A 27,114-nucleotide genomic window follows, 5' to 3' on the forward strand; every position below is an offset into this window, starting at 1 on the left:
TTGAAAGGCACTCAAAGGGATTTCCACACTTTAGACTGAATCATATTACAAAATGTGTCACAAGTGCAAAGAATGTAGAGTGAGTAGAGTACTTCAGTAGTTAAGACCTATGAATGCAGAAGTTACATGAAGTTTACAGATGAAAGGTAAACAAGGGAAATTGACTGATCAGAGTTGACCTTTGACCTCTCGGTCTCAGGTCTGCTCCTGTGCAGCTCAGTCCAGCATTAATACTCCGCTCTAGGTCTCCCGGCCTTGATGAAAACTAGATTTAATACAACTCACTCTGCTGTTAAATGTCATCCAATTTGATGGGATATTGTTCAATCTGCATACCAGACTTCTTGTGCAGTTGACCTTCTCTGTGTTTATTATGAGTTTTTTTCTCTTTTCCTCGCTAAATAAACAGACAAAACAAAGCATCAGCTCTTATCTGAGCGTCTCAGAGCTGAGGTTGAGGTTGGCAGTGTGACTCCTGCAGTCTCACTGACCTGCTGAGTGGCTCTTTGTTAGACTTCTACACAATGCATACTGTGTGCGGTTCAAAACAGACTAAAGTGTGTGCTGAATCCTTGCCTCTACAACTACCAAACACACTCTTGTTGCTTATACTTGGCAGGACTTCCTAATAAACAAGACATATTCCTCTGTGTTTATACGAGTCAATCATAGTTGAATGCTGTGAATCATCTTGAAGGTAAAGAACAAAAAGCTTCCCCCGCCGGCAGAATTTCACTTCTCCAACAAAACCTCAGAGTTATCAAGTCCACCAAGAAATCAGTGACACTGGCAGGATGAAAGCTGGCCATTGTCCTTTCAGCAGCAGCAGCCAGATTCCCTTCAATTATAGATGATTCAGCTCCATTCCTCCTTCCTTCCTTCCTCCCTACCTCCCTCCTTCCATCTCCCCTCTCCATTCTCCTGATCCCTCATCCTTCTTTCTTTCAGTCCTGGCCATTACTGCCCCTCCAAACACCTTCAGCGCCGGCGTCTCTTTCTGCTTCCCATCTCCATTTGTCATGCATGAAATCTTTTAATGGAGTTAACCAATGAGAGAATAATGGAGCGACCAGATGGGGATCCATCTAATCCCTAGTGATTCTGTATATGTTTAAAATAGAAGCAAAGGCAAAGAGTTCAGGGGGATATTACCGCTCTGCTCTGTGTCTGCATTGGCCTGGGGGTTACAGAGGCCATCATGTCCTTTATAAAGGCCACGTCCACGCAGGATGTTGGAAACAACTTGGACGCTACAAAGGAGCTGTGCTGTATTTGACGTTTTCTAAGTAATCTAGGTCACTCCAGCAATGATCGCAACCTAACATCATATCACAAATTATACGTGAGCCAAAAAGTGATAAGCAGTGTGTGAATTCATAAACATGACATCAAAGTCGGCAGGTCGCGTGCCAACATTTTCACCAACTTTCAAAGTTGATCCGTCTTGAGGGGGCGTTTCCATTAATTTTCAGATCAGCAAATGGAAAAGCTTTCATGAGGTGATTGTAATGCTATAAAATTACTAACAAAATTAGCATAGTAAAAACACCTTTATCATAATGTAAATGTTACCTGATCATTCACAGATTTTGGCATTTGCAGATCATGACTTAGCTGTTTGATATTTTTGTCAGATCTCTTATGATGGGCAACTTAAGGCTTTTGTTATTTTTAGGATATCTGAGTAAGCAGAGTTTCCATTTTCTACCTGGGTAATGCTCTGATGAGCCAAAATAACGAAGCCAACGTGTGTGCTTTAAGGGCAGAGCAGTGCTTTACCTCTGGAGCCGCAATGTTGAGCGCCGGGTTGGCCAGCTCAAACCTCTCTTGAGACTTCTCCCTGGCCAGACGGGCCGCCTCCTTCACCTCCTTAAACTGCTCCGCAAACTGCAGGAGGAGGGAGAGAAGAAGGAGAGGTCACAGTCAAACACACCTGACGTACCTCATCCTTAAAGCACTCTATGAAGTCTTCCTTTGGTACTTGTGTGTGATAATTTAAGTTCATTAAAAAAAACTTGACTGTGAAATGGCTTAGATGTATCTCTACACATTTGCCTCATTTAATATGCTTGAAACAATGAAAATGCAAACAGTCACGCCTCTATCTGCACCCGCCCCTCCGCCGCTCACCTTCAGCTTGAGTTTAACTGTTCACCTTCGACCCTGCTCATCAAACACACAAACCTCCACTTGTTTTCTGTTTTGCTAGCTACTGTACACTACAAACGGGCAAATGGTAATAGAAGAAGAAACGGTAGAAAGACGATGCGTCAGAATGGTTGGCTGAACTCGTGTCATTGGTCGACTGCAGTTCCAAAGCAGAAATGCTCAGCAATGACACTGACTGCTTATTTCACTCCTGATATGTCTTGTAGAACATAAACAAACATCCCATGATCCTGTTAACAAGGTTAAAAACTTGATTTTCATTTGAGCGCAAAAAATTAAATAAATAAAATGTTCCTTCAGATGTTCTCTGAAGGTCACGTTTTCTCATAGCAACATTCAAAATCTTGGAGATGAACGAACATCATGAGAGGGAACGTATGGAAATCTGCATCACGGTGAGGAAAAGAGAATTTGTATTTCCACATGTACACCGGAGACGTTTTGTGTGTGAAAATATAATCCAGCTGCATCAAACAGCGACTGATCTGGATAAAAGATGTGTTAATGTGAATAGTCCTTGATCATCACATCACTGTCCGCTCCTGCTTACACAGTCCCTCTTTTCCCCCCACACCCTCTCTGTGTCACACCTAATAAATGAAAAACTCTTTGAAGTATTTGTTTGAATGTTGCCGGGCTGTGTGTGTGTGTGTGTGTGTGTGTGTGTGTGTGTGTGTGTGTGTGTGTGTGTGGTGTTTACCTGCTGCAGCTGCTGCTCTGTGGAGAAGCCCAGGCCATAGACGGTGTTGGCCCGGCTGTCTGCCCACTGGCCAAACTTCTGGGAGGTTTTGGTGAAGGTCATGTTGGGAGTGATGGTGCTGTTGATGATGGCCTGACCCCGCAGAGGATAAAATAAGTGATAAATAACACGAACAATGCAGGAGATAAATGATTCCTGTAGGATTTTATATTTTATACATTTTTGCTATGAAGACAAACTTACTTGGTCATTGGGATGAGTTTATTATTCAGATTTTTACATTTCTGAAATACTAATATGTGTTTTTAAATCAAATTGCTATATTTTCAACCATATTTCAATTTCACAAATTTCATCATGATTTCAATTTTAGAGAAAATCCACACCTACAGCTGCTACGACGCTGTGTCGACGTCAGTTCTGGTGGTGTGCTGTACCTGCATGTGCATCAAGCTACTGTACGTGCTTAAAGAGCCTGTTTTCCAAAGAAGGTCATTTTCAAGGACAAATAATTCAACAACATCCAGAACCAACAAGAAGAACATTAATGATTTCTGTCACCTTTAAATGCCAAATTCATTTCGGCTCACTGTTATTTTTCTTTTGTATGTACTTGACCAACAAATATGCTGATTTTCCTCTGATTGTCAAGAGGCCAACGACTCGCTGTGCAGCAGCTCATTACTGCACACAGGCTGCTGTTGGCTTGGAGCTCTATGGTTTTCGTTATGCTCATTAGCAATAATAAATAACATGGGAACATTAGCGCCAACAGTTACTTTCAGATTATGCAGTTGTCAGGATCCGGAGCCTTCGCAGTCGTGTCATTTACAGTTAAAAGAACATTACGAAGCTTCTACTGGAGAACATGTGTGTGAAAATTATGACAAAATATCTAAAAACCAGGCCAGAACGGAAAAGCTTGTTGTGATGATCTGATCGGTGGAACTCTCCAGTGAACAGCTTGATAAGGAGGATTTGTTGTTAAATGGAGATTTATTTGGTCTCCTCTCCAAAAGCCTCAAGCCTCATGGCGCTAAATTGGCACAAATGGCTGATGACTACAAAGCACAGTTTCTCTCTGAGCTTCATGAAGGTGGTAACCAGATCTGTTGTTAGCGTTGGGACTCCCAGGTGCTTTGCTCTTGTTGTGGATGTGGCATCACCGATGTGGGTGTGTTCTAAATATTCTGCTGACGATGTGCAACTCCGACTAATGCATCCCCACCCATGACAGCCTCAACCAAACGAAAAACAGATTTGACTCCCTCAGGATTTGGTGCACAGAATGGGCAAAATAAAATGCAAGCTGGAGGATATGATACTACACAAAACAAGAGTCTCCTCACCAATATAATACTAATACAATATACTATTACCTCACTGCTGAATGCCACAAGGTGCAGCTTGTCACTACAGAAGTTCAATAAAAGGTTGATTTGATTTTTCACACAGTCCCACTGCATCTGGCGCTGGCTTTATTTGACAGAAATACAATAATCAATACAAGAAAAATCTAATTTGTTAAATAGACCACACCAGAATCAATCAATGCTGGAAAGGAGTTTTGAAAACTATTCATTGGCCACCTTTTCAACATTTCTCCTCTTAAAAGAATCTATGCAGAATGACTTGTTTTTTTTGTATCTTGGCCTGACAATGATACCAGATAACATTATGTGAAGAAAGTCTGCTGCAACACTTGAACGACTGCACGTTGGCCTGTTTCTGACCAGTGAAGCGTTTGCAGCCCTGCTACCTTCGACACCAACTGACCCTTTTTGCTTCCTATCCTTACCTCCTGTCTCCTTAATCAACACGCAGAGCCTCTGGCCTAAACATCCAACTATCAAACACATTCATGATAACATTCAAATCTTTGCCTGTCAAGTAGCATTTTAATGGACTGCACTTACATAGCACTTTTCCAGTGTACTGATCACTCAGAGTGCTTTTCACCCATTCAAACACAACGTTTTGAATAGTGAAGGACCTGCTCCACCTCCTGAGCCCCGGCCGCTCTACCACAGCATTCATGCACGTGTGTCTGTGTAGCCATACGTAAGGTGGGTCCCCACCTTAGTGCCGCCCACGCTGATGATGCGGTAGACGCTGCGGCTGGCATCATAGAAGAAGGACACGGTGACGGCGTGTTTGCTGGCTGGCAGCCAGTTGCGTTTGGTGGCCGGGTCGATCTGGAAGACATGAGCTCTGGCGCTGAAGATGGGCTGCTCCCTTTAACACACACAACAATAAAACAGAACATATTAACTTAATGTAGGAGGTGATTCACAATATATCTACAAATCCAGGCAGGTAGGTTTCTGTGCCTTACTCTCTGGACAAGAAGAAGGGTTCATTAGTTATCTTTGCTAAAGCTGCAACTGCTTACTTGATACTTCCATACTTCTTTGATTACCACAGGTTTAAAACAATACCATCTCCATTAATCTCACATCCCATAATATCTAAAGTACCAAAGCTATAAAAAAAACAACAACAACCCAAGGCCACACAGATGAGCTGGCCCTCAACCTGTGGCTGTTATGGCATTCCCTCCAACAACAGGCCCACCACGTGACTGGAGGCAGAGCCACAAACAGGCAGCACAATATGATGTCAGAACAGCCAGCGAGCGACCTGTCACTGTTATTCAACCACTGGACTGTGTTCACAAGTGAAGCTACATCAGAGGAAAAAAGAAACAAAGCTAAAAGCAATAATAACCACATGAGGAATATACAGGCCCAGGAGGGAAAGCACTTAAGACCAGTTATAATAAATAAATAATAAAGTTAATTATTAATTAATGCTATTACGAAGGTGTTGATATGTGTTCAGGTAATTTTTCTGTCCAGAACGGCCTGTTTTGTAGCCATGTCTGCAATCTTTTACTGAGATTTGACATTTAAAAAATGATGTGATGTGCTGTTGAAATGTAATTTATGAGTAATTTCCTGTTATGTAAAAGTCAGGGGGAAAAAACAGAAATTAGTCATATTTTTTAGATACTTTTTGATATAATCAGCATGCAACAAATTCCAAAACATGTTTACAGGACAAGCCAGAAAGCATTATTGCATCAGTGCTGTTGTTTTCCATTAGTTTGTGCTTTTATCGTCCCCTGAGCACCTGCTGCCACTGGTGCAGTAGTAATCTCCCAGCTGATGACTTCGCTATAAATATAACATGCCGTCCTTCTTTTAACTGAAACTCACTTTAGTAACAATTTCTACTTTTGTTTTGTAGCGAAGAATAGAAATAGAAAAAAAAGAAGTGTATTGTGTTTTTCAATTAGGCCGACAAAGAAAAAAATGTACAGAGCAATGATTTATTCTAACAAAGAGAAAACAGTAGTTGTAATATAGATTGATACGAACCAAACAAAGGAAACTAAAACATAGTAACGTTACTGTTAAGAATATACAGTTTGGAGGGGCCCTCATTTATTTCCATGGCGTTAATCACTTTGTAACAGGTGAATCAGTCTCCTCTGTGTCTGAGCTCCTCAGCTGTCACTCAGCTCCATCACAAACAGTGAGGTGAGCCTGAGGTCAGAGGTTACAGAGTAAATGTGTCTCCTCACTGAGCCAGCTTCTCTGAGGAGAAACTCCCAGGCTACAGCAAACTCGTCCCATCATTATTATGCACTGATCTGAAAGGGATAGTTCAACCTACAAAACAACATACTCCTCTTTTACTTCTAGCTTTGCTCATTGCGGTTTTACTTGCAGAGATTTTGAGACATCTGAAATTTACTGTACGTTATCACACTGTAACAACGCAAGTGGGTGGAAATCTGGTCGTGGTGCTCAAAAAACAGAATGACACCAGCGACGTCTCTTTCCAGCAATAATGTCACAGTTTCTCCCAGTTAATGTGATAATTCATCATTTTCATGCCTTGTGTTTAGAACTGAAAACTCTTCACAGCCAATTTGTGGAAAATATTGAAATACTGGGACATTGTTGAGATGTTTTTTTCAATGCTCTGAGCACGACAACCTCCAATTATTTTCAATTTGTCTGTATTTGTTTGGGGACGGCGACAGCAGATATCTGGAAACCTTGACAAATAAAACCAAACCATCTGATTCTGCTCTTATGAAATCGACTGTGCCCTCTCGAGTGTTGAAACAGTGGAGCCCTAAGAATTTGCTCTGTGCGCTCTCTCAAATCTTTTGTTGTCATTTCACATTCATAATGTTGCTCGTGTTATGTACAACATGTCTATAAATATATTAACTATTAGCATTATTTTAGGATGGTATAATTTGTAATACATCTCAGTTAGGTAACTTTCATGCGCTGTTTTAAAATGCACTCACTCACTCTCTTGTCCTTATGAGCAATGCTACTTTTACATAGTGGAAAAGTGGAAATAACACACATGCATTAGTAAACTGATCAAAGCCAAAAGGCTAAAACATCTGTACCCTTCATTAAAATAAACTGAATATCATTATCATTTCATTTTGTTGTATACATATGTTTGGTACTCTGGGACCCCACTCTTCCACTCAGCGTACACTGATGGTGGAAAAAGCTGTAAACAGACACAAAAATACTCCCAATTTCCAAATGTGATTGTGTTTTTCAAGGACCTCGAGGTCACTGATGCTCTCCTGGTGTAATGAGGCTATGGGTGCAAATGAAGCTGAAGACTTTTTAACTGCTAGCAGTCCAATTAGCCATCCTGCTCTCTTTGAAGAACCATCCACTCGCTGTGGGGACTAACAGTGGATAGAGGCTCACAGGACAATGAGGGACTACGCAGGCACTTCGGTGAATTTATGCAACATTACACGGCTAATAGAGTTTGCATAATGTTAATACATGCAATGAGCCATTCCCATTGGAAGTCAATTATACACTGACATTAATGAGGATAATGTGTGCCGGGAGGAGGCTCTGTTCTTTGTCTAAGCAAGAGAAATAACCATTTATATAGGTCAGCACCAGCTATATGAAGCATTGTTCCCACTGGATTTGGTTGGAAGCACTTCACATTTGCATACAAACAATAGTCGTTATTGTTCCAGCACAGATTACTGAGGCTACAACTGACAATAAACAATAGCAGCGCAGCCAAGGAAGCAGATTCGTCCAGGATGGCAGCAGCTAGAGATACAATAAATATCACTGATTGATGATGCAGAAATGGGTCTAAGTTACTGAATGACAAGGAGTCACTGGACAAAAATGACACACATGGGGGCAAACTAACTGGGATTTATATGACGGCTGGTCGAGGACTCGGACACAGAAGCATGAGGTTTGATTTTTAGGTAAAGTTAAATCAGAGCACACAGGAATCCATTAAATAAAATTCTTCTGACCTTTCAGTTCATGGCAGCTGCGTGGTTAACTGTGTGGCTGCACAGTTTTCTTTTTCACACATTTCTGAGAGGGCAGAATTAAACTGATTTGTTAAATTAACTGTTATGGATGGAGTTTTCGGTGCAGGCAAGAAACTCTGGTCAAAGTAAAAGACATTTTTGCATTAATTCATAATCAAGTTAATGATCTTGTGAGACTGGCGGGCCCGTAGCTAATAAGCTTGGCTTATTACGGCTTTGACTTGGAAGCTACGGCGTTTAGTTTTATCCTACTTCGCTGAGCATCAGCCTAATTAGTTCAGTTCTGTCATATGTTTCACAAGAAAGTCACTTGTTGCTTAGAAAGTCACTTTTAGCCACGCAGGCGCTTTCTATGGACCTTTTTCACAGCAGATATTTTGACATGTTTATCAGGAAAGGTTGCCTTAAATATCATGAGTTCCAGTGTCCCACTACTGGGTGTACCAGCTCTCTGTCATGCTAACTAGGACACTTAAATGGAATGAAGCCATGGAAGTTTTTATTTGTACCTGTGCTTTTCCCTTTGTAACAAAGCAACATGGCTGCCAATAAAAAGTTGAAAACAATCTGCAACTAGCACAGCCACCAACAGAGAGGCGTTCAATGCTGCCAAACTATTCTTCTAAATGTTAATGGTGCTGTAATTAACGTCCTGCTGTTGCAATGCATTACCGCAGCGAAAGTAATACAGCTGTGTGTCCTCTTTGAGTAAATCCTGCGTGCAATATTTTTACCACACTGGTAAGTGACTCTATTTTACATCTTACTGTAGTTTTTTGGGTCTAAAGCAGCAAGTATTGTCTGCATGATGCTATGCAAACTGCTTTCACACTGACAATATTCCATCTTTAAAAACTTGTGGCCAAAGTGCTTTTGGATTATTAATTTGCTCTCCAAGGAAAATGTGCCCACTGCAGAACTGTTGTCAGAAACAAAGTTGCAGAAAGTTATAAACACCACGAATACCCACAAAAACCTAGATTTTTTGGTTCCCTTTAACTCGGCCACATATTATTTCTACCTGAAACCTTCAAGTTCAATCCGCATCCTGACAAAGACAGTAACCAAACCCTGCAACATGAATGTTGCTTCCAAGCATTCAATCACTGCATCAAATTCCCCAGCTTGAGCATTTACGTGCATGTGTTATCATCTCAATCACCTTTTACAGCCACTGCGCAATTGCCCTTGAGCAAGGCCTTTTTAGCAACAACTTATCAGCGTTGCGGCTAACAGTAAAGAGACTGTTATATAACCTTGAATGTGCATAATTCTATGCAAGCAGCAAAGCCCTTTTTCTTAACTCTGAGAGAGACATTGAGGTTTCTGGTAAACCTCAGTGTCAGGAGGTAAAATCCTGTTTAAAACATCAGACGTGAATCAAGCAAATTAGCAGCACCATGAAAGTACTTAATTACACTCGATAAAGCTAATCATGTGGCTGCGTAACTGATAGCCAGGATGTTAAAGGCAATAAGCCAATGAGCCAAAATAAATAAGAATTAACATCAAAGTAAAACAGCTTCAGTCATAATTCTCATCTTAATGAGAGGCGATGACTGACTGCTCATCAGCTCCCAGCCGTCACAGCAGATCACACAGAAATTAATGTTCCCTCATTCATGTGGCCCGTCTTGCCGTTGCCCTGCGAAAAGCCCGTCAAGCTAATCATCTCAGACAGGATGCATCACGTCGAGGTTTGATGATATGAGCAGATTAAAACTGGATTAAATTCCTCCTGAGGTGAAGGAGAGCAAACACGGCACAGCAGCTCGGCAGTCACACAAGCCTCGTCTAAAGTGGCGCAGCGCCTCGTTCGTTACGCACACCTGATCCAATTAACACCAAACTGTGTGGCTCTTAATTAAATCAGGTGTCGCGAGGCCGAAGCCCCGCATGACGAAGGAGACAGTTGTTCATATCAGCCTCCCCGAGGAGCTGAGTGTAGACGAGTGAAACGGCGAGCTAAAGAAACAGCCCAACATATCTTTAACCCTGCAGGAAGACAAGGTGCCAGAGTTATATCTAATAAGAGAACAAGATATTAACTTAAGTGAAGCAGCAATACCAGGACGCAAAAATGCACAATTACATTTCATGCTGAATCATTCCTGAACATGTCCACAGATTTATAACGTTAGTTTGAGTGAAGTGGAGCTCCTTATATTCTTCTGGGTGGTTTAATAGAAAACAGTGCATCATATTTAATAAACTTATGATACAGTAACAAAGTTGTTGCTATGGTGCTCAGATAAATGTGGCACAGTAAAAAGTACAACACTTTGCTCTGAAATGTAGTGTAACTTTAAATGGAAATACTCAAGCCAAGTACAAATACCTCTAAATTGTACTCAAGTGCCGTACTTGTAAATGTGGAGTAAATGTTCATACAGCCGTTACTTTCCTGCTTTGTGATTGTGCATGAGTGTGCTGAGGGTCCCCCACCTCCCGCTGTGAGCCAGAGGCCCAAACCCAGCGAGGGGGTCATCCAGATCAATTATTGTTAATCTATTCCAGGTCAGATATGCATCCGCCCAGCCATCCCCCTGCATCATACAGTACGCGCTCGTTGCGACGCAGCCATGCATGGGTGGAGGGAGAGCTAACTTCAGATTACAGCTGAGTGATTAAAGGGGTCACAAACATGACAACGTGTTTTTGGAGGCGTAAACTGATTTCAGGATCGAGAATCAAAACTACACTGTGTTCGGACGCCTCATCGTGTGTTACTTAAGCCTCTACGTGGGTGATGAGGAGGCTCATGAACTTTTAAGTTTGGGTATAAAGATATTGAGGTTTAATATAGAAAGGAAATAGACGGCTTCACCAGATATTGCTGAAATCTGCTGAAAATGTTTTATTGTTATTTATCAGTTCAGATAACTGCGGCCATGATAATTGTACTGTAATGATTCTTATGGCGCCTGTAGACCAAACAAGCAGATTAACAAGGACAATTAAAGCATTGTGAGGGCAATAACAAGCCAGAACTTCAAAAAACATCTTGTTATATGTGAAAACACATAGGTTTGTTCTTAACACTGGTTAGAAATGTTAGAAAAGTCAGAAAATAGAGAAAAATAGCCATCACAGTTGCTCGGAGGCCAAGGGGAGGTCTTCAAGCTGCTTGTTTCATCCGACCAACACTCCAAAACCCAAAGTTTCCAGTTAATCACTTCAAATCCTTACAGCCGAGAAGGTGCGACTGAGACATGTTTGCCATCCTGCTTTAAATTTTAATTCCAATACCAGCTAAAATGACAAAATATTAAAAAGAACCAATTGTGCTCATTTTTAGTGTCAATAGTGTCTACACTAGAGATGTGCTAAAATAAACTTGAGTTACCTGAGAGGCTTTTGAGAGCTGCTTTTCTTTGGACAACTCTTGAGTGTGTTATAAAGAAGGGTCAGTACATTCTCCTTGGGATTTTTCTGTTTGTTTGCATTCAGGGTCGGAGCAGAGGAGATTGAAAAAGACAGGCAGGCAGAACCTGGGAGACACAGGAGAGAAAGCTCTGCTGGGATCTGAGCCCAGGCAGGCAGGCAGGCAGGCAGGCAGGCCAGCGGGGGGACTGGGGCTGAATCCTCAAGTGTGGTTCAAACCTCTACGGGCACAACCACTTCCCATGCCCCTCTAGGACATTTTATCTTGGCTTCTGCACGTCTGTATTCATGCATCGCACAAGTCTGCAGCAGTCTGTCGCAGAGGAGCTGCCACAGCTGGATCTTTGAAGGTTTGCCTTGAAAAACCTTGATTTGATATCCTGCCATTGTCAGAGAACTGGAGAGTAAAGCAGCTGAGTCTGAGCTGATGGCTGAAGCTTTAATCCACTAACCCTCCTCTACATTCCCCCATACAGGCACAGCAATGACACCACACAGAGGAAGAGGCATGCAGCCCTGGGGCCCTCGGCTCCACTCCACCCTCATGATAAATTAATTGCCATGGTGTATTCAGATGAATTCGAGGTTATGGGTGTACATACAGAATGAGAGATCTGATGAAATGTCGGCCTGAGCCAAACAAACAGCCCTTCTCCTCCTCCAGTACGTCTCCTGGAGTGGCTTCTGCTGAGCATGCAGGCTCTCTCTCAGCTTCACATTCATACAGATGAAATAATTCCTCTCAGGGACAGGAAAATATTACAGCAGTACTTGGCTTCTGCCTGCAGCAAAGGCCATAACCAGAGAGACTCGTACGATAGCTCCATCTGGACGAGCTGGAAGACAGACAGTACGAGGGCTGAGTTTTCTACAGGGAGCCATCGGAGAACAAGGAGGCTTTAATACGCTTCCTCTGGCCTACGGTAACACTTCATCACCTCCTGTCCAACAGAAATCACATCTCATCTAGAGGCAAACTGACAGTGATGGAGGAAAGACACGAGTTCACGGACATAAAGACGACTAGTTAGAATTGTTTCAATTCATGCTGCCTTCAAGTCAAGTTGGAAATATCAGACATTTGGAGCAGAGGACACATGAATGAGCCAACAAAGTGGGAAATACCAGAACTTGAAAAATGGAATTTAATGATATAAGCTACAGGTCGGTGCAACTAAAAATTATTTTCATTATTGATTAATCTGACCATTATTTTCTCGATTAATCAATTGATCAGAAAAAATGACCATCACAGTTTCCTAATGCCCAAAGTGACATTCGCTCATTGCTTTTTCTTTTTCTTTTCTTTTCTTTTTTAAAATCTGATCAACAGTCTAAGACAACATTTTCTGTGCTGTGAAACAGAGAACAGCAGCAAATCCAGAAGCTGGGACTGGGGAATGTTCAGCATGTTGGTGTACATGATTAATCAATAATCAATAAAAACAGTTGCCACTCTCCATCTAACTGTGGATTATTCAACTGGTCACTGCAGGTCTAGAGCCCAAGAGTTTCAAAATGTTTGACCTGCTCTGAAACAGGCCTGAACCCTGAGAAACCTACCTGACCACATTTTTTGGTTTTCTTGAAGAACCCTCCGGGGACACATGGACCCGGTCTGAACAGATCCGAGGATAATTAGGCGCGATCCAAAATGTGATCGACCAGAGCAGAATTTGATCACTCAAATGTGATCAAAAAATGCAACTCACGCTTTCTGCCTCACAAACACATTTCATGCTTGGTGATTATGACACCACATGTTATCAGAGCTGATAAGGCTTGAATCCACTCGGGTGTCACTGATATTGACACACAGACCCAAGAGCCATCAGAATCCAACAGGACCATTCCTGACATGATTAGGCTAAATATACTCAGCCAGGTCAGGCTAGGTGGTCCTGTAAAGACCTCTGGTCAAAGATCTGTCAAAAATATCAGATATGAACATTTTTCTGTCCTTATTTAGACGTCTGCAAGCGAGTTACTAATCCAGGAAACACAGGGGAACCAAGCAAAACGGTTTTTGAGTGTTAAGATTCAGAACTAAAGTAAATAATATGTAAATTAAGTCTTTTAGGAATACACAGCATGTAAAAGAAAGTCATTTAATCAGAAACCTTTCAGATTACGTGTGAGCGACCAGGTGAGGGTTCTCAACCCTGTGCAACAAATGGGACGGCACGTTGTGAACTCACGTCACCTGAAAACAGACATTTCTGTGAGCAGGAAAGTTTGAGGCTGGATGTAGTTTAATGAGCTGCAGGGTTTGTTTTCTGCTCATGGTTCATAAATAAAACCGTTCTGTCGAGCCAAATCAACATATTTTGAAGTCATCATCAGAAGGCAAACTAGAATTAGCACCTCGTGGCTGTTTGTCTCTGCCAACCAGTCAGGATTACATCCATGTCTGTCCACACTCATATAATATATGTAGTGAAGACTTAAAAGGTATTAAGTGTATTTTTTGGTGAAATGGAAGCTATCACTACACTGACATGTATGATTCCAGTGGATTATTTCCAATGAGAAACCCGCTGTCTTCACTTAGAGACTGTTTTTCCAGAGGAGGACAGAGGACTGATGGGGAGCTTCATCACATGGTGCAACAACAATCACCTGACACTCAATATCAGCAGAACCAATGAGCTTGTGCTGGACTACAACGCTTCAAATATGGATGTTGCTGCAAAGAAGCAACTACCTGTAAAATGTGGATGCTTCACACACATCTTTAACCCGGCAACACAGAAGATCTCCACAATCAACGCAGCTTTAAGATCAGTATCACCAATTCAGTATCTGACAAAATGTGAAATATGGTCACAAAAGAAGAACAGCCAGAAAAGTGTTTTTGCAGAACATTTTTATGTCCCAGTGAAGCTGACCTTTGACCTTTTGAATGTAAAATGTCATTGCTTCATTATTTTATTCTATGAGACATTTGTGTGAAATTTTGTCATAATTAGAGCATTAACTCTTGAGTTATGGACAAAAATGTGTTTTGTGAGGTTGACCACAAAAATCTACTCAGTTCATCCTTGAGTCCAAATCCAAATGTGAAGAAATTCCCTCAAGAGACATCATGTTCATGAGAATGGGGCAGACGGGTGGACAACCCAAAAACAGAATGCCTCCGGTCATGGCTGCCTAGTACATAAACACAGCACTGATTGACAAAATGTGCTTAAAATTAAAAGGAAAATCTAATAATTTCCACAGTCGCTGTTTGTATTAATGTCACAGCAGCACTATCAGAGAGGCAGATGTACAGAAAGTGTTTCACAAAGAGCTCAAAAAGTCAACCAGAGAGCCCTCAAACACTTGCTGACTTCACTGTGGGACAGTGCTGAATGCTCCTGAGCAACACACAACCTCCTCAGTTCAGAGGCACAAAAGGTACAATGAATACATTAATGTCAGAGTGCAAATACTATGATACTTTCAGAATGATATTTCTATTTTTGATAAGATTAACAACCAAAAATTAAGACACACAGACACACACAAAGACACAGACACACACACATTTGTGCTGCCCCAAGTCATCACTTTCTAATCCTCTCTCACTGCTCTCTTCATCTCTCCTCTTAATAACTTCTACTCTCTTTCACCCTGAATCCCTGATCTATGAAACAGAAGCTGCAGCCCCCTCCTGTCTGGCCCTGCAGCCAGTTAATTTAAACACAAGATACTTGTGCTCAAAAAGAGGATTCATTCTCAGTGAAGAACCTTGGAGCTCTAATCTGCCTCTATACCTGCCAAAGAGCAGTGATTCCTAACACGTCTCTGGGGGTCATCAGGTGGAAACCTCCCTTCAACAGTGTTTCGCCTACTTAGTCCCACTACACCTCCAGGAGGTTAGGCAGTGAACTCCGGCGTCCCAGAGTCACCCCCCCTAGTGCCAGTTCACACTGCTCCTACACAATCCAAACAGCACTGCCACGTTCAACTGACCCAGAGATGCTCCAGGTAGTGGCCAGTACCGATGCTACCATTTAACTATTGCTAATGCTACTGCTAACCGCTAGGAAGAACAGAAGAAGACAATACAGTTCCGATGCTACCATTTAGCTAATGTTATGTGCTAACCGCTACCTGCTAAGAGGAACAGAAGAAGACAATAACGCTAGATTCACCTATACTGTTAATGTCAATTGCTAGCTACCAATACTAACTGCTAAGATACTATCATACTCTCACCGCTTTAGCTATTGTTAGCTGCTACAATGCTACCACAGGCCTAGATGCCACATGTAACTGCCGATTGCCACACTACCATCATCTACCCCTGCCTCTCACCAACTGCACCAAGAAAAAGCGGGGTGGGAATACAAACCCTGGTTCGGGTAGGGGATAGAAAATAAAGAGGTAGAGTCAAAAGATGAAAGTAGGGATTGGATACAGACCCTTGTTCGGGTAGGGGGTGGAAAATTTAGAAGGTGCTGAAGGTGGAGGCCTAAACCACAGACTAGATTTAACAGCCTCTTCTAACATTTCCTTCAAGAAGCAGCAAACCCTACCATTTCCTTCAAAAAGCAAACAGAGCAGGAAAACAAACCCTAACATTTCCTTCAAGAAGCAGACAAAACAGGAAAACAACCAAAAAGATCAAAAAACAAGCCAACTCTGTGTCTTACCACGCAAACTCACCTGAACAGGCCACATGGTCCCAAAGAGAGACTCTAGCTGGCCACACCCCCACCTTATCTAAACTTCCTGGTTCTCTTCCTATTGGCAGAGCGAGAAGATGGGGCGGGGAAAGCAGAGCAGAGGAGAGGTGTCTTGTTCAGACTTTAACCTCTTCTCTTGCCGGGTTAGGCATGCATGTCCTCTGCCTGCCCCCCCCACTGTCCCTATTTCACCCCCCAACTACTATTATTTCTCCTGATCCATATCCACTGACTAGACCTAGCAGCCTCATCTGACATCTCCCTCACTGTCTTTCTTAAATTTTGCCCATGCACTCCCAGCTCCCTCAACAGTGAAACAGCTGACCCTGCAACAAAACCTCTACACCCCACTTCAACCGGACAGACCCTGGTCTTCCATCCCCTCTGCTCAGATTCTGTCTTTAAATCTGCATACTTAGTCTTCTTCCTTTCATAAGCTGCCTCCACTGAATTTTCCCAAGGGACTGTTAACTCAATAAAATACACAGTCTTTTTACTCATGGACCATAAGACAATGTCTGGCCTCAGATTACTATAAACTATTTCCTGGGGCACAACTAGCTGTCCTCCCAAGTCGACCTGCATTTGCCAATCATCAGCCCCTACCAGGCAGCCACCTCCCTGCTTTCTCCCTGACTTAGCAGCTCTATTTTTCTCCCCCTCTCGAACAAACTGCACATCTAACCTCTCCTTTCTAGAACTTCCAGAATTCACCTGCTTCCTTCTCTCCTCAATGCCTGCGGCTAAGCTTCTCAGCACCTGATTATGCCGCCATGTATACCGGCCTTGTGATAAGCTAATTCTACAACCTGACAAAATGTGCTTTAAACTTGCTGTACCTGAGCAGAGTGGGCACGATTGATCGCCCTGTACCCAGAGACTTAGGTTCTGCGGGGTTGGCAACACATCGTATGTCGCCCCTATCAGAAATTTAATACGGCCTTCCTCCATATTCCACAGGTCCCTCCAACTAAGTTTCCTCTTCTCAACACCTTCCCAATTCAACCATTGTCCCTGTTTGGCTTGACCAACTGCTTTTGCCCCTCTTAACAACTCCTCCTGCCTACGCACCTGTTCCACTACAAGCTTTCTTTTCTCCTTTAGACCTGCTTTATTCCACACTGGTTTGCCTGGGCCAAGCCCCAAGCCTCCCCGGCCAAATTGAACATTTCCTACTATTTCTGCATGCCTAAGAGCTGCCTCTGCCTCCTGCACTGCTGCCCTTGGGTTCCATTTCCTCCCCCCAGAAGGATTCGGAACCACATTGCTAACTAACATGTCCTTACTCCCAGATAATAAAAGTTCTGTCCTAACCTTAGTGCATTTAAACTCCTCTGTTAGACTGGATACTGGCAGCTGAAGCATTCCTTTCCCATACAAAGCTACATTGCTTAAGCACCTGGGAGCACCCAACCATTTTCTAATATAAGAGCTAACTAGCCTTTCCATTCTCTCTGCTACAGATAATGGGACTTCATATACTGACATTGGCCACATTAACCTAGGATACAAGCCAAACTGCAAGCACCACAACCTCAGTTTTCCTGGGAGCCCTGATTTATCAGATCAGACCCCATCAATCGCTTCTGCAGTTGAGAAAATACTCCCCAAACTGCCGACAATGGAGCCGATCAGCTCTGTGGGCAAAACCTGCTACCAAAAATCCTATTGGTAATTAAAAGCCAGGGTTCACACTGAGACAGCAAATCAGAAAGCTCGCAGGGGATCCGATGAGGGAGGAGATGGCCAAGAGGTGAAGTCAGGGCCACGGTAACAGCGGTCCTGTACGACCTGACATACAGCTGGGTATCCGGCTGTGATGAGTCCGAGACTCTGTGGTACTCCAGTCAAAAAATGCTTCCACAAACCAGTACCAAAAATCTGTTTTTCATATTATCTCTCATTAAGTAACAGCAGCAAAACTAGAAATCAGTAACCATGAATCCAGGGGCAAAATGTGCAGAGTAATGTTACACAAAATTGCTATATTGCTGATATACTGAAATTTCTGTGTTTTACTGCATTGTGCAATCACACACAATAAAAATAAAGACTGATTGTGATTGGCTGATGATTCCCTGAGTCAGAGAAGCAGGAACAAGTATCAGTCACTCCCGCTGAAAAAAGCGTATCAGTTTTAATGCTAATAATGTGAATATACAGTTAATCCAACACCAAGAGGGACCTCACACACCCTGTGGATAATGTAGAGCTGAAGCAATTTGTCTATAAATCCACTAATCAAATGACATGAGATTAACCAACGATTTTTGTGATCAATTAATCTTTTCAGTCATTCATCGAGCAAAGAGGCCAAACCCTATGACTCCCATCCAAAAAAAGTGTCTTCTCTGCAAAAAGGGATTTTCCTCTCAGGCCTCCACACCCTCTCCATGGACTTCCTCCTTCACTGTCCAAGCTTGTTTAGAGATGGTTCTGTGTCAGGCTCAGGTTTGCCAGGATCCAGCTGCACTCAGAGGCGGCTGGTGGGATCTGGAGGATGGAGGACGCAGGGGAAAGTCCCTTCCACCAGGCGGCTGATGAGATATGTTGGCACGACTGCCGAATTCTATCTTGTATGATTCTAATATTGAAATAGTGTAATATCGATATTAATGTTGAAAAACTTTGGAAAATTTCCATGCATTTTCTGACAATATACAGACCCTTTGCGAGTCGAGTTCCACCTTCTCAAATGTGAAGATTTGCTGCTTTCCCCTGCTTCCTTCCCTCACTAAAAAGATAATTAATTGAAAATTCTATTATATTGGATTGTATTATACCACCGTGCACTTAAAGTCAAGTCAAGTCAGTTTTATTGATTCAGCCCAATATCACAGTTTCTCCTCAAGGGGCTTTACAACCTTCCACACTCCCTTCCTAACAACACTTCAATGAAAGTGATGACAAAACATACACTTCTTGTTCTGTGCAAAAATGGATTCGAAAGTAACATGTAGCTTCAGCCTGGCTTCATATGAATTGGATATCTTCCAAGGTTTTAGGACAAAATTTCCTCTTTTTGTTTCCTCAGACTGTTTCTTTACTCAGCGAGGGACAGAAACACAGCGAGGGAATACTGTACTAAAGAGAGAAACTTTGGAAGACGACTATTTGATGCTTTGGCTGAGCTCTGAAAAGCTGGTTTAGACAAAGAAAGGACTGTCACATACATTAAAATCGCTTTAGGAATGGATCTCTTCATGGCCATTATGGACAAGAGGAATGATTACAATGAAAGAAAAACTGTCACAATGGACATATGGACAAGTGAGTGCTGCTTTAAGACCAAAAAAAATATGACTTATCCTTCACCTGAGCTGTCAGCTTTGCAATATTGCTGTTACACTGGAGATGTAGCATTGCACAGGCTGCAGATGGTCTGATGTAACTTTAGTTTATGCAACGACCCTCATTATATTATTCAGATTCAAGTATCTCTCCAATTGAGAAGAGCAAAATTTATAGTTGGGAGGATAAGAGGCTGCAGTCAGTATATAAGTACTGCAGGGCTGTCCATAGAAATCTTACAGTTCTTCAGTGATCCTTCAGTATTCACATACAGCCTCGTTCAGCCTGTCAGGTTGAATAACACATGTTGACCCACAAGCCTGGAAAAAGAGTTAAATTCAGTCTAAATGAGAGCGTCAGCTGAGTGCTTCGGCAGAGCATCATTTTTCACCATCTGCGCATTAAGACACAAAAAACTGGAGCTCTGCTGTGGTTTTCCAGCCCCTGGGGACTTCAGGTTTCTCACAAACGGGAACACATCTTTTTTTGCTTTTCTTTTTGGCAGTTTCTCTTTGTTCCTCTAAAAGCATTTCTCCTTTAAGGGTCTGCTTCCTCTGACCTCTGAGGGCAAGTAAGCCTCGTGTCCACGTTCCTGAGCCAGCGAAAGTGCGTGGCCCAGTCCGGCAACGCGACACGATACAGCCGCATACCAAAACGGCACGGCGAGGACAGGCGCTAACTCATGCTGCAGCTGCACAACAAGTCAACAACTCTGCAGGGCAAACCACGGCACTACACACACACTGCACGAGTTCTTTACACTGCTGCAAAACAAGGCTCGGGGTAAAACAAGGATTACGTTTGTCAGTTTTTCAGAAGATGTTAACACGACCACAAGCCTTTAACTGGCAAAACGCCCGAAACTCGACCTCTGGCTGTATTCAACGACAGCACGGTGCTTCATTTATCTGAAGGTCAGCTCCTCTCGCACAAGTCTGACTGATAACTTAGTGCAATCTCACGTTGCGAAGGTGACAAAAAGCCGGAGCGCTTTCTCTTTCAGGATGTGAAGGTCAGGAGGTGGAGACGCAGAGGAAGAGCTGGTCGCTCATCCCGAGCCTCACTCTCCGGTTCACTTTCATGCCAATAAAACAGGGCGAAATGAAGTGAACAGAAAGGGAGTGAGCCGAGATGACTGTTTATTCATGCAATTGCAGAGCTCTCCGAAACTGCAATTAAGAAGCTCTTCTCCCTGCACAGCAGCTAGTTTCTCCTTGGCCAGTGGGAGGACGCGGACGCCGAACAGTTTTTATGGTATCAGTCTGCAAATTAACTGATCATGTTGCAGCTGAAACCAAAGTTTAGACGTCCTCTGTGCTGTAGAGGGAGGCTGCAAGGAGACGTCAAGGCTGATTTCAACAGTAAATGAGATGATATGGGGCAGCAATCATCATCCTCCCACATGACTCCTCTGTAATTAGGCAGACAGATGATCACACTGTGACCTACCTTGCCACATACTGGATACATAAAATATATATAATACTGCATTTCAACAGCTGGCGGAAACCTTCTTATATGTTTTGGAGTGTGAATCATGGATTAATCTTGTTCACTTTCTTTCTGAGAGCTAGATGAGAAGATCGATGCCACTCTCATGGCTGTGTGTTAAGTGTGCTGGCCAGGAGATGATTAGCATAGCTTAGCTTAGTTTAGCATAGTATGAAAACTGCAGCAGAGGGAACAATAGCCAAGCACAGACAAAAAGGCTATTGTTTGGCCGGCCACCAATTTTTACGTTTTTACATGTCTGCTTGTGTACAAATTTAACCAATGAGATACAAGGTGCTGGTTTATTTTTCAGGTTTGGACACAGCCAAGCTAGCTTAGTTTAGCTAACCTATGCTAGTCGTATTCTGGCTTTAGCTCTTCTGGCCGTTACTCCACGCTCACCTTAAGGCATAAAATGAGGCTATAAAATCCATTTTACAGAGCACAATGGCTGTGGTTAGCTTGGATCTGAGTCAGCTGAGGTGTTGTACGCAGACTATGTCACTTGAGGATTTCCATTTTGTGATTTTATACTTTCAATCCACTACAAGGCAGAGGAAACTGTATTTTTCACACCACTGTATCTTTGTCAGCTGTAGTCACTTTGAAAATCAAGGTCTGACATGCAAAACATAACAGCTTCTAAAACACGATGCACCGTTAAAGAGTTAAAACAATCCAACAGTATGTGGAGCCGTCGGGCTGACAGAAAGACGATATGACGGAGGAGACATGAGGCAACGACAGCGAGGGGAAGAGACAACATCTGCACACCGATGACAAGCATGAAACCTCCAATCTATGAATCACAGTCAGAATAACTACAGACACTGAGGAGAGAGGATACACGCTATGGGGATGGGATGAGGGTGGATCAGAGGCAAATAAATGTTTGATGAAGTAGGGATGGGCGGATTGATCCCAAAAGTATCAAAAGTACAGATCCTGAGGTTGTATTTGAGTATCAAATCAGAGCCACAAGCACAAGTACACACAGGGTCTTTCTCAATTTCATGATGCAATGTTGACTTTTCCATTAAAAGCTGCAATAACATTTAGTAAATGTTTCACTTGCCTGTTTTTTTAGACAAATAAAGTCCATATTCAGACAAAGTCATAAATCATGCAGGGAGTTAAGCAGCTTTTGCTGATGGAAGGTGTGGGTATCAATAACAGTCATCTGATGCTCAGTCTTATTTGGGAGGAGATCAGAAACTAAATTTGAGTTGCTGCCCATCCCCGCCATGCAGAACCACACACACACACAGATGACGTGTTTGTACCTCTCTCGATGTAGCGGGAACATTTTACAGCTCGAAGACAACTCCTCTGCAGCAGGACAAGAGGAAAGAGGATCCAAGTTACACAGTGAAAAAAAAATACCTGCGAAGCTTGTCAGGTATTATTTAGAGACGTCCCTGTGAAGTGAACACAGTGCAGCTACACACGATATTACCTCAAGAAGACTTAGGATGGGAACTATAACCCAGTTTGGATCATATGAGCAACTGAATGATCAATTGAGAGAAAAGAACCTGAATCACAGCAATTTGACAGATTACATGGACAAAACAAACAAACTATACAAATACTGTAAATAGCTCTTTCAAATATAAAAGTTAATACACTCCAATAAAAAACATTGTTCACCTACAGGACCAGTGTGCAGTTTTTACAGGGATCAAGTCCCAGAAATTGTGCAGAATCACCTGTTCTGTTGCCTTAGAATGAGCTCTTTTTATCTACAGAGAGAGCAGATCCTCTTCCACAGAATCCCCCATGTAGCACTGCAATGTTTCCACAGCGGACCAGAAGGGACAAACCAACCTGGCTCTGGATAGCGCCTTTCAAGTTTTTTTTGGTGCGTGTCACAGCCACTGTATGTTCTCTTACATGCGTGGTGAGGCGAGGGGTACTCAGTTGGCTGCAATCTGCAACCTCACCACTAGATGCCACTAAATCCTGCACACAGAACCTTAAAAATGGCACCTTTAAAAACTAATCAGACTAAAAGCTGTTGAAACTGTCTCAACGTAGACTCAGTACTGTATGTCCCAACTGGTCAACAAGGCTGTCTGAGTCCAGGGGCTCCTCAAATGTGACAAAGAAATGCAGCTTTTATTATGCACAAAGTTTGAGACACCTCTGGTGAATCTTTGGCTGCCCTTAGCTTCCTTTCATCAATTGCACCGCATTCATTTATCCGTGTAATGGTGCGTTCAGGTGGTGAGAGATATGATGTGGCCACTGTGTGTTTTGCCTTCATGTGATTAATCAATTTCTGAAAACTATATCATTCAGCTTGATGAATAGCAAAGCCACTGCAGGTTGTAAGTAATGGAGGCCAGACACTGATTACATTTTGTTTATGTCAGCAGACTGTTACAGACAAACTGATGGCATAAATGCTTCAAACACAGGCCATCAGACCAGATGTTTGTGTCCATGCTGCAGTCAAAGGCTCTGCATCCCCACTGGACTGCAGATGTTTCTACTGTCTGTGTGACTGAGATGTAGCATGTACTGACAGCACTTGGTCTGCCCCATCCTCGTTTACACATCTGCATACATATGGAACACATAACTGGGTATACTGGATGTGGTCAGGAAGGTTACATAAGTAAACATTGATTTCTGAGCGAAGTTAGAGGTCGCTCAGAGACGTTTTTGTTCAAAATGGTGATCACTGAGAGCTGGGTGCTCGGGCGCTGTCACAGATCACTTGTCTTAAAGCACTTCAGTCACTGTCCTTTATGGACCAAGACTGAGAGACAGTCTCTGTACTCTGGGAACCAGGTTTACATATGTACTTTCTGTTGCACTGTTGCCAATTACTCACCATGCATTGAGGTGGAACATCTAAACCCATGCTGTAAACTCAGGTATTTACCATTTTGTTGGCTTTTTGAGTGCAACATGCAGGAGGTCCACTCCGAAATTTGTCTTTCCAAGTTACTGAGGTTTGTGTGTCTCATTTGAGGAGGGGATGCAGGTTCAGCCTGTTTTTTTTTTTACGGACATTGGAAGGACACATTTTCATGTCCTCAGAGGGATCCACCAGCGGATTTGAGAAGCAGCTGTTGTTCTAATTTTAATTAACAAATGAGTGCTGTCATGTAAACTGTAAGCAAACAGACTATAAGACCCTAATAAAACAGCATCTTGCTGATTTTGCAATGCATGCATTACCTTCTGATGGTGAAGTGTGGACCGTGTAACAGCCTGAAATAAACAGACAACTATATAAATAGATAGTGTGCTTCCAAAAGCACATCAGTCAAGATTTGATAAAGATAACAAGGATAATATTGTTCTCCTTCAGTCATTTAAGGAGCATCTCAATTAAAGTGTCACTAAATGGGCCCAGAGGGCTGACAGCATGGACACGTGAGGAGGGTTCAGGTGTGTTTCATCCAAACTGAAGCCTTGCATGTATAATTTAACACACACACACACACACACACACACAGCTAATGAGACTGAGCACAGCTTGACTCAGTTTCGAGCAAACAGTCCGTGTATCAGCCAGAGTTGGTATCTGATGAATTCGACCTTCTTAACGGTCACAACTGTCATTAGGGTGTAAACGGACATCAGATCTCTGCTGAAACTGGATCCAGCTCTGCGGTCCACAAACCAAAAGATTCCTCTGCTCGATAATGTCCATCAGAATGTAAACAAAGACAACACGGGAACTGCTGTTAATATTCGGATCGATTGCTCCGACAGGCTACAGAAGTAGTAGATGGTGCGGCTTATCAAAGAGCTCAGATAATCCCCGCAAGTCATCACTAAGTTCACTTTTTAAGCATTTCGCCATCTGAACCAGTCACTTCCAGACAGCAGCAGTGAGAGAGCTGTACATTTCAGACACATATCTGTAACTTACCCCATGCTCCGAGGATCTGGATGCTGTCTTGTGGTCAGATTCCACTCACCGCTTCACTTTTTGTCCTTTTACTCCTCGGTATCCAAACTGATTCGCTTTTTCCTGAACGCAAGTTACATTTCTGAGAGAAAAAAAAAAAGAGAAATCACTTCCGACTCCAGATTCCCCTCATTTCCCCTCCAACAGTACTCCTCTCCTCTCAAGTCAGTAGTACTCCAGTCTGCCTGCCTTCCTTTGTCCGCGGTGGGTTACCACGGCGAGCAACAGCGCGGATCTGCCGTCCCCGTGCGTAATTACGCACCGTCAACCGTTTGGTCCAGCTCTGCGGGCCGGACAGACGGAGTAATGTCGATGAAAGTCGGGCAGCAGAGTGCTTTTGGCTCAAACCTCTTCCAGGACTTGTGCTGCGCTCCCCTCTCGCCTCTGTGCCAGATCACACAGGGATCTCATTCAACTCCCTCAGTGGGACCCTGGAGCCTCTTCAGCGCCATCTGACGGCCACAATGCAAAGCACGAATCAGTCCCCCCCCCACCTCCCACTTTAAATGCCAGCATGAACAACATAATATGTACCGGTGTGTGGCTTGCGGACAGCCCTAAAAACCCACCTCGGCGTGTATTTCTGAATTGTGGCGTAATTAAAGCTTGAAACATCTGAAATTACTGGTGGAAGAACTGAAGGCAAATGGCTGTTTACAAAAAAGCTTCAGCAAATAATGTGTTGGAGCTACAATCCTGCGCCCGCTCTGTTGATGTGTGTGTGTGTGTGTGTGTGTGTGTGCGTGCATGTATGTATGTATCCTTGTCCATGTGTTTCTTGTTCCAGTAGACCACCTCTCATCTGTTTGCCCTGGTCCCTGGTTTAAGGTAGGCTGCTGTGTACCATTTAGGGCTCTGACACATCGTGGTGGTTGACAAGGAGGAGAAGAGGCAGTTGTGATGGAGCATTAGATCCAGTGACCCCCATCTGAGAGAGTGGCTCCGGCAGATTCCAGGTACAACACCTGAGGTCCCTGTCCAGGAGATTAGATACAGATGTCTGTGTGTCTGTCTGTGTCTCTCTCTCTCCCTCTCTCTCTGTGTGTATGTATATGTATATATGTATATATACACACACATATATACATATATGTGTGTGTGTGTGTGTGTGTGTATATATATATATATATATACACACACACACATATATATATACATATATGTATATGGAATATATATAAATGAAATTATTTAAAAGAAACAATAGATTTATATTCTAATTTAATGGGCCTCTGCAAGAATCTTTAAAAAATTATGTTAAATAAGTTCAGAAATGTTTTTGAGACATGTTAGACTTTCACAGAGCAGCACTAGTTCCTACAGGCATTGGTTTGGAGTCACCACTGGTTTAAAATAAATCACTTATTTGCACGAATATGGGCTGAACACGGGAGAGCGGAGCGTCAAATGTAGTGGAAGAGCGATGGGAGCAGCTCCCATGCACTAATTGTGCTGCTCAGTGGCCTTTTACAGCAATGCAGCTGACTGCACCTCTGTGCTGCAGGGAGGCAACAGGGAGCACCAGATCTCTGCCTTACATGCAAACAACCCTGGCGTTCATTTAGAAGACACAACTCAGCTGATCTGAGGCAGTTTGCAGCACAGCTGGACAGCTTGGGCAGGATGGGGGTGAACCTCCAGGCCTCTGCCTGTAGCACACAGGGCATTAATCATCTCTGGCAGCCCAGTGTGCACACACAGATGGGTCCTGTTGGTGAAGATTTCTCTCCTTCTTCAGTCAAGCAGCGGCTAAATCAAACACATGGTGTCTTCCTCACACTCACTGTGGCAGGTATAACAGAAAGACAGAGACCTGCATGATGGGACAAACAAGGCATCATCTGCACTAGAAATAATGTCTGGACAGAGAATTCAAGCTTAAATGTTGTTTTCAAAGAGCACTTGAGCACTTATTCTCATTATCTGGACATTATTTTAAAACATTAAAAACAGCATTTGCCTAAATATTGTCCTTTTCACAACCTCATGTTTGTGTGTTGACGATCTTATTCTTCTTGTGAATGTGATCCTCTTAACTCTCAAACATCAAACCAACACATCAAACTCAGCCTCATAAAAATCAGAGGGTGCTTCAGGCCCATTTATCTCAGCCCAGTCT

The 27,114-nt window shown here is 42.9% G+C and overlaps 1 protein-coding gene across 3 annotated transcripts in view; it reads right to left on the bottom strand.

Annotated features, from left to right (window-relative positions):
* homer3b (homer scaffold protein 3b) overlaps nucleotides 1-25,366 on the bottom strand; it is a 47,262-nt gene extending 21,896 nt beyond the window's left edge. For 2 of the 3 annotated variants that reach the window (XM_041934651.1, XM_041934650.1), the window contains exons 1-5: nucleotides 24,957-25,366; nucleotides 22,351-22,396; nucleotides 4,948-5,104; nucleotides 2,870-3,001; nucleotides 1,780-1,887 (exon numbers count right to left, since the gene is read on the bottom strand). In XM_041934651.1, coding sequence (XP_041790585.1) covers nucleotides 1,780-1,887; nucleotides 2,870-3,001; nucleotides 4,948-5,104; nucleotides 22,351-22,373 — 420 coding nt within the window. In that variant the 5' untranslated portion in view covers nucleotides 22,374-22,396; nucleotides 24,957-25,366. The remainder of the gene's footprint in view (nucleotides 1-1,779; nucleotides 1,888-2,869; nucleotides 3,002-4,947; nucleotides 5,105-22,350; nucleotides 22,397-24,956) is intronic. The other variant, XM_041934653.1, reaches the window with a different exon arrangement.
* Nucleotides 25,367-27,114: the final 1,748 nt, after the last annotated feature.

This window comes from Chelmon rostratus, chromosome 4 (assembly GCF_017976325.1).
Source record: "Chelmon rostratus isolate fCheRos1 chromosome 4, fCheRos1.pri, whole genome shotgun sequence".
NCBI classification, from domain to species: domain Eukaryota; kingdom Metazoa; phylum Chordata; class Actinopteri; order Chaetodontiformes; family Chaetodontidae; genus Chelmon; species Chelmon rostratus.